Source organism: Dermacentor albipictus, chromosome 9 (assembly GCF_038994185.2).
Source record: "Dermacentor albipictus isolate Rhodes 1998 colony chromosome 9, USDA_Dalb.pri_finalv2, whole genome shotgun sequence".
In the NCBI taxonomy this organism is placed as follows: Eukaryota; Metazoa; Arthropoda; class Arachnida; order Ixodida; family Ixodidae; genus Dermacentor; species Dermacentor albipictus.
This window is the reverse complement of record NC_091829.1, coordinates 44181662-44196352: the sequence shown is the minus strand read 5'-3', so window position 1 is coordinate 44196352 and position 14691 is coordinate 44181662. Positions and strand designations below refer to the sequence as shown.

General features: G+C 48.3%; 1 protein-coding gene across 3 annotated transcripts in view; it reads right to left on the bottom strand.

Annotated features, from left to right (window-relative positions):
• LOC139049752 (mucin-2-like) overlaps window positions 1–14691 on the bottom strand; it is a 167414-nt gene that overhangs the window by 126093 nt on the left and 26630 nt on the right. For all 3 annotated transcript variants that reach the window (XM_070525550.1, XM_070525549.1, XM_070525551.1), the window contains exon 3: window positions 12501–12713. In XM_070525550.1, the coding sequence (XP_070381651.1) occupies window positions 12501–12713 (213 nt within the window). The remainder of the gene's footprint in view (window positions 1–12500; window positions 12714–14691) is intronic.

Here is a 14691-nt window from a genome sequence, read left to right as displayed (position 1 = left end):
AAATGAATGCACTGGTTACCCCTTCCCGCCTCTTTCTCTATCGCTATCGCTCCGACCCCTCCTGTCCCAACTGCCCGTCTACTTATGCAGACCTATCCCATTGCCTATTCTACTGTCCGACTGCTCAGCAATCAAGTTCCTACCCTCCCCCTTCGCTTTCCATCACCACCTGGCTCGACTGGCTTGGCGCTGAAGGTGAAGAAGAACAGCGTCGACTGGCCGCCCAGGCGGTCGATATGCTCGGCCTGTAATTTTTGGCTGAATAAAAGTCTTATACTACTACTCATAGTTAAACAGAACATGTTTTGCGTAATTATTAAGCTAAAACAGCTTTTCACGTGCTGTTTTAGTAGAAAATGAATCATTGTGACAGACGGAACGGTACTTGCCCAGCGCGTATTCAAGGTGTCGTGTCTCTCCGAGAACGATGTCAATTCGAAGTCACAACATACCGGCATTCCCATGCATACCACAGCGCAGCAGCGCCAGATTTCCCTCTAGGTAGTGTAGTGAGAAACTCTATGCTACCTATATATAAAACGGATGGCCACGCTATAGCTGACATTTCAATATTGGAAAACTTGAGCACTGGGACGACGCGAGACGAACAAACGCGCGCCTGCATGCGTCCTCTATCTTCGGGTTTCGTCGTCCCAGCGCTGTAGTTTTCCAACGAAGAAAAAAAGGAAAGACAAGCTTAACTGTTGCTCTCGTCGTCTGCTTGCACAGACGGCGTTGTGAACGGCAGCAGACGTGAAACCGCTGCTGGTCACCCTAAACAATAATCGCTATCACAGTAAACATTACGTTTAGCGTGTCGGCACAGCGTCAGATCAAGAGGACGTGCGTTTTCTCAGAAAAGTAAAAAAAAAAGATGTGCGCAAGGGTTCTGTAGTGCGTTGGTTCAAGTAGAACGCCAAGCTTGCAACAAAACTCGCTATTCTGCTCAATAAACAATCGAAGGAAGCTGTTCTTGCGGGTGGATTTTGTCGAGTGATAATTCTGCCCGTGGCTAATAACGATAGTGCAGTGAAAACGAAGGCGAAGGCGTGGGCACAGCACAACTATTTGATATGTAACCTTGAACCCTGTACGATGTATGACGGAACCACTCAAGAGATGAGGAGTAGCCGGCGCCTTAAACTGTGCGCCAACATATCCTTATATCATATCAATAATAAAAAAAAACAAGCGCTGATGATAGCTTGTTCCGTGTCTGCGCCTTCGTGACCAACTTGCCCCGTTGGCTGTCCTCTTCAATATGTCCTTCACTGTTTCTTTGACCCACAAATTCTTAAAGCAGGGGCACAATCCTAAAGTGCCAAAAGTACCGGCTGAGCAGGCAGAAGTGCGTCCAGCAGACGGCCCGGTAACGAGCTCACGAACGATTCGGTAATGAACGACGTAACGCAGTCCGGCCGGTGCACGTTGTCTATAACGAGCTGTGCTAGAACTTCCGCATTCAAGCCTTCAACGTACAGCATGCTAGACCAGGACTCGTTCAGCGCAAGCGGGGACACACAAAAGCGCTGCCCCCTCGTTTGACGAACTTAGAAATCCGCCGACGAAATGTTCATTAGTTGCATTGCACTTCGCGAGGCTCGCATACAGCGTACAGGTCGGCACAGAAGCGCCAGCTAAAATATTGCTCCCCACGCGCGACATAATAATAATAATAATATATGGGGTTTTACGTGCCAAAACCACTTTCTGATTATGAGGCACGCCGTAGTGGGGGACTCCGGAAATTTTGACCACCTGTGGTTCTTTAACGTGCACCTAAATCTAAGTACACGGGTGTCTTCGCATTTCGCCCCCATCGAAATGCGGCCGCCCTGGCCAGGATTCGATCCCACGACCTCCACGCGCGACAGCTGCACGGGAAAACACAAGTGCAGCACACCACCGGGTGCCCCCGCGTAGAGGTCGACGGTGACGACCGGGAAACAAAGAACGAAAAAAAAATAAAGGAGCCGGCAGTGGTAACAGCAGCAGCAGATACATCGAGGCCAGAATAAATGGGCGCATGAAAACCAAGGACACGGGCAGAAACGGTCCGAGGGGCCCTTCTCTTAATGCAGAAATCGATGAGCCGGCCGATTTTCGCAATCAATGCGCCGCCGATGCAGCCGCTGCCGCAGCAGCAGCAGCAGCAGGCAGCCCTGCGCGGGCCAAATGAAAAGAAGGTCCCCGCGACAGCGACTGGTCGACCACACCTCGTCCACGCGTCAGGGCAGAGCGCTGGCTGTCTGCGCGCGCACACACACACACGCCCCTTGCTACGAGCGCGCGTTGACAAACACACGCACGCGCGTGCAAATGTCACCACGCTCCGCGCGATACCTTGTGGAGCCGGCGGGCTCGAGTGTCACCAAGTCGCGGTCGACGCAACGCAGCTGTCGCGCCGACAGTACAGGCGCTGAAGCGCATTACGCAAGCGGCAGTGCCAAGTTGCCGGCGCTAATACCGCGTTGTTTTCGCCGCGAAGAGGCGCATATACACTTTCTGCATGCCGAGACCTTGGCTGCATCGCCCCGACGTTTTACTGTGTTTTTTTGCCTGACCCAGAAAGCAATATGCGCGCTGACGTAGACAGACTTCAGCGAGCGACTGTGGTTTCGACATGCACCACTTGAGGGCTAAGCGACACCCGCAGTGTTTTATGTTTTGTTAAAACGAAGCATTCTTCGCAAACCTTTTCCCGGATTTTCGTGACCATGGCTGCCTGCTGATGTGCCGCCGAATAGCTCATAAGCAAAAAAAAAAAACTAGACACGTGCCTGAAGGTGGAATAGAACCTGGGTCCCACAGCAAAGCGGCGTCAGCCATTAAGGCACAATCGCACACCTATTTTTATCGTGACATCACCCACTACCTGCTTTTTGAGGCAGGTAGTGGTACTGTGACATTGTCACAGTGCTTATAGCATGGCTGTGCGACAACCTATGCGCATTTACACCAGTTTGCATAACGCCAAAGACGCAGGAATGAAAGCGCCAAATTCATAGCATTTCATTAACCCCTCCATGGAGCGGTCCAAGAGCTAAAGCTTCGCTTCACGTATATTCCAAGATGCGCATTGCATCTGTATAATTTCTCTTTCTTTTCCTCCCTAACGCCATTTTGCTCAAAGTAAGGCAGCGAACCGAACGTACGTTTGGTTGAACTCCCCACCTTTCCTTCACTCCTCACTCTTTCTCTATGTGTGTGTGTCTTTCCTGCGCCCTCTACGGAAATAAACTGTTGTGCAGCCTGTTCTTTTTTTTTTCCCCTACGCGCAATCCCATGCTCTCCGCAAGTAGAATCCGGCAGCCGGCAGGACTGCACTGAATCTGGGCTAATTCCGGCGCTAATCTAGAATATAGATCCATACAGCTGGTCTATAGATCAAAGCGTGCAGACTTCACTCTCAGCGTAATGCACTACGCGTGCTCGCTTTCTGAGCAATGCGCACAGAGTTATCGGTCTGTCAGCAATGAAATAACAAAAATACCTCGGTCCGTTATCGGCTCTCGACAATCTGAAACGACCACCGGTTCATAGACGTCCTTTTGTGTTCATCACTCGAGCTTTGAGCTGAAGCAGCTGATGGAGCGAGTAATTACCCGGCTACATCTCTCCATGTGGACGAGTCTACAGATGGTGGGAGCAACGTGGCGATATATTGTCACACGGGGGCAGTTCGGTAATCGTTCCGTGTCCTAATGTTTGCTGAGCGCATTAGCGGAAGGCAGCGGTGTTCCAGGCTAGCCTACATCGCAGCACTCCAATCATCTCCAGACACTGGCCACGCGACGATCGACAATCAAAGCGGCGAGAATCAGAGAGAGAGAGCGAGAGAGAAAGAGGAATAGAATGCTATATTTTCGTCTGATTTAGAACGCTTGACGCCAGCGTTGAGCAAAGCGCGGAGGCTAGCAAAAAAAGTCGCACTTTCGCCCGAAAGGCGAAACATCCATTGCGATGGCAAATTAGTGGAGAGTTAGTTATATGAACTAAGAATAGTAGCTTGATTGGCCGTGTAAACTCGTAAACACAGGCATACTAACTAAATTAACAAGCATAGCATCACGCGTCCACAAGCAAACATGAAGACATCTCATTCAATGACCGCGGAAAGTCGCTGTTAAACGCTGGAGTGAGGAAGCGCTGCTGCAGCAGCAGCGCGAGGGAATTTACCTTCGCACTGCGTCTCGCATGAACGCGAACTACGCTCTTAAACAAAATTACACCCTTTGGACCGTATCTCGGTACACATTAATAAACATAATCTGTCTTGTCCGCATTTCCTTTCTTTAACGCTTCGAGCCCGGTACTTCCAAGGAGTAGAACGCGCCCCCCTCACTGTCCCACCTCTGGAGCTGTGCGCGCGACTGAGGACGGCGCGCTTCCTCCCAGCTTTCCTCGCTCACGTGAGCGAAATCGAGCCGCTATCGCTGGCTCACCCTCGCCCGATTTCACCCGCACATACGGCATACGGCGCGCGGGTACGAACTTGTTGACCTTGAACTTCATACAGAACCTCACGGCTACGGCAGAAATGCGCCTGCGGGTCCATATAACTGATACCGCAATAAAACTTTTTTTAAGTGACAGATTGTGGACAGATTACTCACCCAACCATGGCATATTGACATGAAAGGGCACTGCTTACCAGGTTTGTACATTGAAAAGAAAAAGCCCAGTGCGTAGATCACGCGTGGAGGATCGTGTCTGCGAAGCATTGCTCCAACGTATGCTGTGAGAACAGCCGAGTATTCAGACCAAAGACAGCGCACCTTTCTCAAAGGAGCGATTAGTCTGACTCGGACCCACCTGCGAGATGACGTAACACGCGTGGTGCCTGCAACGCGCAAAACCGCCAACATCAACGCGAACTAAGGCAACACCGAGAAAGACAGTGCGCGAAACCACGTCTGCAAATGTGTGACGCGTAAACAATCGAAAAGCTGCGAGAAGGAAAAAAAAAACTCGGTGCCCTTCCACTCTGTAACGAAGGATGACCAGCGAAGCTGTGTATGTGGCCCTCTTAATGGCGAACTGCGCCTCCGCCGCGGGTCAGGTCGTTATTGCACTATCTTCGGTATCGGCCCACGTATGGGGATTGCTTAACGCCTGCTTCGCCTCCGCCGCTGGTCGACCCGGCATTGCACTAACTTCGCGATTGGCCCACGTATGGCAAGCGCTTAACGCCTGTTTCACCTCCGCTGCGGGTCGGTTCGGCATTTCACTATATTAAAAAAAATTAAATTATGGGGTTTAACGTGCCAAAACCACTTTCTGATTATGAGGCACGCCGTAGTGGAGGACTCCGGAAATTTTGACCACCTGGGGATCTTTAACGTGCACCTAAATCTAAGTACACGGGTGTTTTCGCATTTCGCCTCCATCGAATTTCACTATCTTCGGTATCTCCCCACGTATGGGGAGTGCTTAACGCCTGCTTAACCTCCACTGCGGGTCAGCCTGGCATTGCACTATCTTCGGGATCGGCTCACGTATGGGGAGTGCTTAACGCCTCCTTCCCCTCCGTCGCGGGTCGGCCCGGCATTGCACTAACTTCGGGATCGGCCCGGGTATGGGGAGTCCTTAACGCCTGCTTCACCTCCGCCTCGGGTCGGCCGGGCATTGCACTATCTTCGGGATCGGCCCGGGTATGGGGAGTCCTTAACGCCTGCTTCACCTCCGCCGCGGGTTGGCCGGGCATTGCACTATCTTCGGGATCGGCCCATGTATAAGGAGTGCTTAACACCTGCTTCACCTCCACCGAGGGTCGGCCGGGCATTGCACTATCTTCGGGATCGGCCCATGTATAAGGAGTGCTTAACACCTGTTTCACCTCCATAGAGGGTCGGCCGGGCATTGCACTACCTTCGGCATCGGCCCATGTATAAGGAGTGCTTAACACCTGCTTCACCGCCACCTAGGGTCGGCCGGGCATTGCACTATCTTCGGGATCGGCCCACGTATGGAGAGTGCTTAACGCCTGCTTCACCTCCGCCGCGGGTCGGCCCGGCATTGCACTATCTTTGGGATCGGCCCACATATGGGAAGTGCTTAACACCTGCTTCCCATCCACCGCGGGTCGGCCCGGCATCGCACTGTCTCCGGGATTGGCCCACGTATGGAGAGTTCTTCGCTTACGATACAAAAGTTACTCGAGCGGTAGAGGTATACAGATTCGCTGCCATTGCTGCAGTTGACATCCACGTAATGCGAAGCATATTTAAGGCGAAGCTTTTCTTTGTGACATCGCGGGTTTAGAGTCAGTGGGCACTGCGGCCTCGCTGTTCCCTTGGAATATAGGCCAGCCAATCACAGCGGAGCACACGGGCCACGTGGGCATCTGGGTTCCTTGCAGTATCACCGGATGGCGCTCGCCTCAGCGCGTCCCTGGCAGTGGCGGCGCTGGCCGTGCGGGGCAATGACAAAAAAGAACCAGAAAGCTCTCGTTCGCGCATCCGCGGCTGCACGGTAATTAGGAAGTAAACGCTTCTTGCGGATTGAATAGATTCGAAATTGGCAACGTGCGTACGCGCGTGATCCCTTTGAAACCATGAGGCGTTCAAGGTGCCCGTCGTATTCGCTAGTAGTCAGCAACCCCGCTTGAAGGGCAACTCCGACGATTTCTCGATGTCCGCTGATGTTAATAAATTGAGAATATATGTTCTCATTTCCCTTCTGATCTTTTGTGCCAAACTATATGGCTGCAAGTCATTTAGCTTTCCTGAAAATGAATTTTAAAAATTGGTTGGTTTCCGGATCCCTGACTTCCTACTGGTCACTCTGTGTTTGCGACGTCAGAGTCTACACCCTATTGTCGCTGAAATCGTCAGCTTAGATCACCGCTGTCTAGTTCGGAAACTGTGAAAGCTCCCTATGCCGTCAGGAGACATCAGCTTCGCATCTTTGATGTTACAACCACGTGTACTGCGTGTTTACATTATGGTAGGATGGACCTGACGTCATTCATTCATAGTGACGTCACACGAACCAGCTACCCGTTTCTGTTTCGGTATCTCGTTTATTGGTTATTTAAAATTATTGGTGAAGTTCTAAGCAAATTGAACCACACTACAGGTGACAGGGCCGTCAATATCATTTGAATATGACAATATCCTAATATGGTTAAAAACAAAAGCTGGAGTTGCGCTTTAACAAAACGCTCGGTATAATTCATGTGCGTGTGTGTGCGTGTGCGCGCGTGTGTGTGTGTGTGTGTACGCGCGCGAACTCGTGCTTCGACTTTTTATGCTTCCCACAAAGTTTCGCTCTATAAAGATTCCAACTCGTTAGATCTGCTGCATTTCTTCTTTCGAAAGAACGGTTCAATGAGTCTAGCGGCTTCGGCAAGGCTACGTTTCTGTTCCTCGAAGTCGGCTTGGGTCAGCAGCTTTCAAGGGTGGAGCGTAGCGGCGGGAACTTTCGACGTGCCAATTAGGCGAGCATCGCTGCAGCACCATACGCTGACGGGCGTCGAGCTGGTAGGGCCTAATGGCCCGAGCCGCATTTTGTCCGTTTGCCGTTTGGTGTTTTAAGACACGCCGAAGGGAAACCGAACCTACCAAGCCAGCGCGACGCTCGTTTGCGCGCCTGCGGTCCTGCGGCCATCTGCGTACCTGCGGCAGGACGGATAACATCTGTGGCGCTCTACAATAACATGTGCGCCGGTATCGTTGGTCATGTTTTGTGCATAGCGGATGAGCTAGGGATGCATCGTGCGTGACAAGCTCGACGCTCACGCCTGGTTCTCTTCCGTCGTTTCACCTCTCCGCCGCCAACGTAAGCGTCAGCTACTTCCCATCCTTAAGTGAAGATGTAGGAAGTTGTCTGCTCGTTGAAACCCCGAAAATGGCGGTATAGACTACAAAACCTGGTTTGGCTCGGAGAATAAAGCTTCGCTTAAATAAATTGAGGTAGGCGATGGTCGCGCAGGTTACGACAAGAAAAAAAAAAAGAGATGGGAGGTGGACCCCTGGCTCCGATACGGGAACGGGAAAGAAAGCATAAAAATATCACGCTTGCGGGTGCTGGTTTAGGTAACGGGAGAGAGGAGCTCTGCTGAAGGAAGGGTAGCTGGCCTTCTCGCATCACGACCTCGCAACATTTCATTTCCTTCTATCTCGGCTACCACTTCAAGCCTTTTAAACATAATTTAGGTCGAATACCCACTGGATAGTGCTTTACAGCTTGTAATGATAACCAAAAACTATGTTTTGTATGTCATTTCTCGCAGCTGTAATGCTTACTGGCAACCACAAAAAAAAATTGCCGTAAAAGAAAGCTTGATTTGTATCCATAAAAGATTCGTGCTCACCCCTCAAAGGTAAAGGTGATGGCCTCGAGACAGACTAAGCACATCGTATACACCCCTAAGGGTGTGAAATTTTTTGTTTACACGCGCCAGAGCCGATGGCTACCTTCCGTATCACAAACACCGGAGCTCTAATGGCAATGAAGGTCATCGTCACAGCTTTGAGCTTTGCACTTTACGAAAATTCACAAGAGTACGGTGTACGTCAGGCAAATACGTTTGCATTAATACTAGGTTTCTGTACCCCAGCTTGTGCCAACATCACTCAATCAACTTCGATCTTTCGCGAGCCACTTTCCCTAATTGTGCTCCCGCCAAGTACGTTCGACAAAACGTTATTTTGAATCATTTGACTTTGCTTCGTACTGAAAGTTTTGCAATGGCGACTCGGCGCCAAATACAGCTTCAAGCATATGACATCAAACCAATACAACTTCAAGCATATGACATCAAACAAATACAACTTCAAGCATATGACATCAAACAAATACAACTTCAAGCATATGAGATCAAACAATAGCCATTCCCGTAATGAGAGCAGAATGACGTTTGGGTAAGTTCCGAGAGCTCCGACGCTAGGCTCCATTACGACTGGATTGTGCTCGCTATTTCAATAAAAGCACCGCTTCGCTTTACGCCCGTGAAGAAAGATCGTTGGAATATCAGTCTCTCTCCGGGCTGTAATTACAGAACCTCGCTTTCCACTGCTCCACGGGCACAGATAAAAATTGCCAGCGCTAATATCACCGGCTGCTTGCGACATGCAAGTAAAAAGTAAAGGTCTCGCGTCAAGAAAATAAAAGTTCGTCGTCTGTCTCGCTTCAAGAATACAAGCACAAAAGGAAGAGGGAAAAGGAAGCGCTGCGCACAGTTCAGTCGTGCTTTCTCGTTTTTGTGCAAGCGTAGATCCCGAGCAGCCACATTATATATATATATATATATATATATATATATATATATATATATATATATATATATATATATATATACATATATATATATATATATATATATATATATATATATATATGTTACTGCTTGGGATCTGCTACGCTACGCTATCTATCTATCTATCTATATTTATATATATGTTCTGAAATTTAGCCTCGTTCTTGTTCCAAGTGCCTGACACTAGCGTATTTGTACACTGCGCGTTTACTTTCCTTAAATACATTTATTTCGTAGATTTCTTTAGGCAGTTTATTATCATTACTCGAACAAAACGTTTTTGCGCATTTCGCACTTGATTGGCATTTATTGGCACAACGCCAGCTCGGGCCATGTTGCGGAAGGTATTTCGTCATGCATTTCAGGTTACGCACATTCAGACCATCAGCGGTGGCACACCGCTTACATTTCTTTTTACTTTGTAAGTGGACCTGCTTTGCCCGTCATAACCAGCTGAACGCACATGTACGAACTATACCGTCTGTACTAACTAAATGTCGAAAGAATTAAAAAAAAAATTACAGAGGACTTTACGCGAACGGTGTCCACTGGGTGTCGATAGGCATTGTTCCTAGACATGCGTATTGTATTCTTTTATAGATTTTGCGCTCTCTTCTATATTTATAGAAAGAAAGGCGCCACGAGAGACCTAAATTACTTTCAACGCGGTTATCTGTCATTCTCATTCATCCACAACAACATTTGCTTGGTTACCTGATCGATTAAAGTTAAGTAAAGGCTAAAGTGTACTGATTCCTACAACCATATAGTAAAAGGATCCTCCGAGCGAAAAACTACAAAGCGTGCCTTGAAAACGTTCGAGGCACTGCAGAAAAACATGGCAAATCACCATACAGGACTCACATTAGCGATAAAAAGAATGAGCTCTACAAACTTTATCCAACACATATTCACGCACATTATAATACACACACACACGCTCGCAACAAACGCGAACAAAACGAAACAAAAACAACATAGAGCGTATGTCGCACCCGTAAAGCCCTCCGCTGTTTTTAAACTTTTGCCGAGATTAGTTCGGACAGCTGGCAGACATGCACAAACCGCTCCCGTCGCCTTTGACGGTACTTTTAGCGTGTATTTTTTAACGCTACAGCTTCCCGTGATGGATCGCCAACTTGCACAATCGTTCGTTTTTGTCAGGCTCCGGGCGAGGGCGTTACGAAAGCCGACTGCACATAGTCGCACGCGTCTCAGAAGATTAAAATACTCGATTATGGCCACGACACGGGACAGAAATGCAGCAATAGCCAAAACAACTGCAATATCGCTGGGTCGATCGTGGATAAAATTCGCAAACAAACGAAAAAAAAAAACGCGGCAGTTTCCGGCTGGATATACCGACATGTACCCCATTCTATTTTTATTTATTTATTATTCATTTATTTTTATTGTTCGAAATCTTTCTTTTTTCCTTTTGATTCTCCGCAACAGCGCAATTCTGCTGCTCTTGTCTATACATATATATATATATATACTTGAGGGCACGGGAAACGCTCGCAAGAGGAATCGGAACGCGTAATTCACTAAAAGGCAACACTTTCTATAGTTGACTTTTTAAACTGATCACATTAATGCCCTTATATTGCGGTTTCCCGACTACAGGGGGTGAGTTCGCAAGGCACATTCACTCATCATGAATTCTGAAGCACGAACCGGTTTAGAGATGCGCGTTTCCAAACTCGAAGACGAAACGAAAGGGCGTTCTAGTTAAATATTCCCTATATATACTGCCTAATAAAGTCAACATTTTATTAATTTCTGTGGCATTACGTGCCGAAACCACGATCTGATTATGAGGCACATCGTAGAGGAGGACTTCGGAATATATTTGAACACACGAGCTTCTTTACCGGGCACCTAAATTAGTGTACGCGTCGTTCTTTTTTTTTTTTCATTCCGCCGCTATCGCAAAGCGACAACCGCGTTTGGAATTGAACCCGCGACACCGATCACAGCATACATAGCCACTACGCTACCGCGGCGCATGCTTAATAAGTTATGTCGTTAAAGAAGTATAAGCGGGAAAACAGTGAACCTTTCCAAAATTTGATGGGGCTAATCTAAGAACAAAAAAAATGGCTGTGGCTTAGCTAAGGTTAAGCCCAGGATGCGAAGCATACTAGCCTTTATTTTAGTTGTTGAACCACTGTTTAGCCTGGTAAACTGCTGTTGCTTGGCTATATTTGGTTCGGCTCATGCGTTACTCTGCTAATTCCTTTATTTTCAAACCAATAAATACGCTCTACCGCTACCAATACCGCTATACCACTGGTATAGCGGTATTGGTAACCTGGTATAGCGGGAGGAGCGGGAGTTAGGCCGCAGTACCATCTGTGCGACCGCAGGCGAGCGCACGAGCTGAGACCCGGCTATGTAGCTACGCGGCCGCAAGCGAGCGCACGAGTTGAGCCTCCGCTTTTGCAGCTGTTATGACGTCATATGGTAGCTACGCGGCCGCGCGCGGCGCAGCAAGGAAGAGCGTGGTTGTGCGGCTAGTATGCTTCGCATAAAAATTGGCCGATTCGCAATTCCATTTTAGCAGACATTCCTTGCAGTGTGGGCTTAACGTTTAATTGAATTAAATTGATATGAGTCCAATTAGTTGACGCAGATGGGGCATCGTATTGACCGGGACACATCCCCCCCCCCCCCAGCCTTCCATCTGCAGCATCCTTGACAAAATGCCTTTCATGTCACTGCTAACACAAACCGTTCCTCCGGCGATAAACCGGACACGAGGCAATTCACCTAATATTTGTGCCCGTCCCTGCGCCATGTACTTTATCAATCAATATCAATAATGTAATAAACGTCAATCGACGTTATATTCTATTTTACTTTGTTTATTTTCATTATTTTCTTTTTCTATTTGGGCACTATGTTTCACTTCAGCTGCGTTCCCACCTCGCCAGACGCCCTCCGTCAAACGCTGGACTAAGTTGCTCTGACATGCATGGAAAATCAGTTCTGAGAAAACCCACAAAAAAAAGGGGGAGGGGGTGGAGTGTCGCGCAAGAAAACATCGTAACTTCGCCCCACATATGGACGTGAGTTCTTCCTCTCTTGTACCGCTCGCGCAAAAGAATCCACAATGACAAATGATAAATGCAGATACAACGCACACGTTTAAAACCTTCGCGAAGCCTATCTTTATAGTTAAGCTGTTTATTGAACCCCACAACACACAGCAAAAAAAAAAACACAACGAGCATACCTGCGCATATGGGAACGGGCCGGTCCCATCGTCCGGCGTTGCAGCTTGACACCGAGTCGCCGAAAATCGTGAACCCGGGCCGGCAGGTGTACTTGACGACGCGTCCTCGGAACCGCAGCTTGGCGAAGCCGTTGCGGAAATAGAGCCTCGGGTTCACGCAGCGCGTGGTCAGGACGCTCGACCGGCTCGGTCGGATGCCCCCGAGTAGTGCGACTGCGCCGAGAGAGAAAGAGAAAAAAATTGAAGAGAACAACGGGACTCGGGGGCAAGGTGTGACGTCATTGTGGCAACTTCCGACAGCTACTTTGCGAGTGACTCAAAGACGAGTGCTTAAAGGGACACTAAAGTGAAAAGTGATTTCTTCTGCATCAGTAAATCACCGTTCTACAACACCAAAAACACCACTCTTACAACGATAAGACGTTTGGTAAGCCAGAAAAAGCGCAAGAACGAAATACGGGTGGCGACGCCTACTTAAGTTCCCGCACCTGGGGGCTGTGACGTCATGGATTTTGATGGCATCTTCTAGGGCCTACTAATTATATATAGCGGTGCAGATTGACTACATTGTGTTCTAAAGGAACCAAATATTAAGCATGCCAAGTTTCGGGAACCTTTATTCAGCCAACGCGGCCCAAATGCGAAAACAAACTTTGGAATCCCTGACGTCACACTGACGTACCGGCGCCGGCGTTTCGGCGCGAAATTCAAATACTGATACTTGGACCTTCATTTTCTCATCTAATATGCAAACTATTTTCTTGAAATGACTGCCTGCAGGGTTCTCAAACAATGCTTTATTAGTCTAAACTGATTTATTGTTTCCCTTTAGTGTCCCTTTAACAGTGAGAGGGGAAAAAAAATAAATGCAAGGCAGGGAGGTAAACCACGACTGAGTCCAGCTGGCTACCCTGCACGGGGGGAAGGGAAAAGCGGAGGAAGAGGGTGAAAGAACGAGTCGCCGACGTGACGAACGTTGTCAACGCTGCGCCAGAGGCGGTTGCAGAATGATCTCTAAGTTGCAACTTCCAAATTGTTCATTCCCCTCTCCTCTTCCATTAACCACACGACGCATGGCAAGTCCCCCACTGTGACTATGCGCCATGAGCACACGGGAGGAGGAAAGCCAACAACTACCACTACTACTACTACTACTGTAACAAGAAACCGAGGACACATCTGTACTGCATGTCCGGCTTCTGTGGTCCTTCCGAAACATCGGGCATGGCGCCATGACCACAATACGCGATGACACATGCAAAGCCTTCAACCGCCTTCACTTCAAAGAGCTGCAGTGCGGGACAACAGTCTCTGGCTAAAGACCTCTTTGACGTTTAGCCAGTCACTGTTATCTTCCAGTTGTAGACATTTCCACAGGGGCCACGCCGAAATGCACGAATATTACAGCGAAGTCGTTAACGCGAGTTCCACAACGGTTTTCGCGCGATGGCGGGGGTGGCGTGGCCGATATCCAACGTGAGCCAGAAAGAAATCCACTAACGCAGCCTACATCGAAGCCTCGAGGAGGCCGTGTATGAACAGGCCGGCAGAACATGCAACCGGAAACCGGAATCGGCCCAGCCGGTGCAACGTACAAGAACACGCGCCGGTTATGGCGGACATTATATGAAAGTACGAAGGTCGAGTGTGGATACAGCGTTTGAAAAGACTCGTGTATAGCGAACAAATTGCGCCGGATATAGTGAAATCCTTGCGAAACCTTTGGTAGACTTCAGGCAGTTGCAAAACCTGCAGATCCTTGTAAATTGCGAATAATATGCACCCTTAAGAGGAAGCTTTAGCTCGGGCGTAACTCCGACGCGGCCTATTCAAATACATGTAAAACGCAAAAACTTTTTTTTACATAGACCCTGGACCGACATTTATGAAATTTGTTGCATTTGACAGAGAAAGTTAAGTTATAGTGACTGTTGGAAGTGGAATTTCAATTTATGACTTCAAATTTGTTGAACTCTTAAAAATTATAAGGTTCGAAAAAAATAGAAGCACGAAGCTCTCCGTGAACAGATATCGCAGTTCTGTAAACGGCATCAATTAGATCATTCAAAGCGGACACACTGCAAAAGGTGTATTTACACATTAATGAATCTTTTGAGATTCATGTTTAACATATCGATTTTGTCCGCTTTAGATTACTATGAGATGCAAATCACAGAATTTCGATATATAA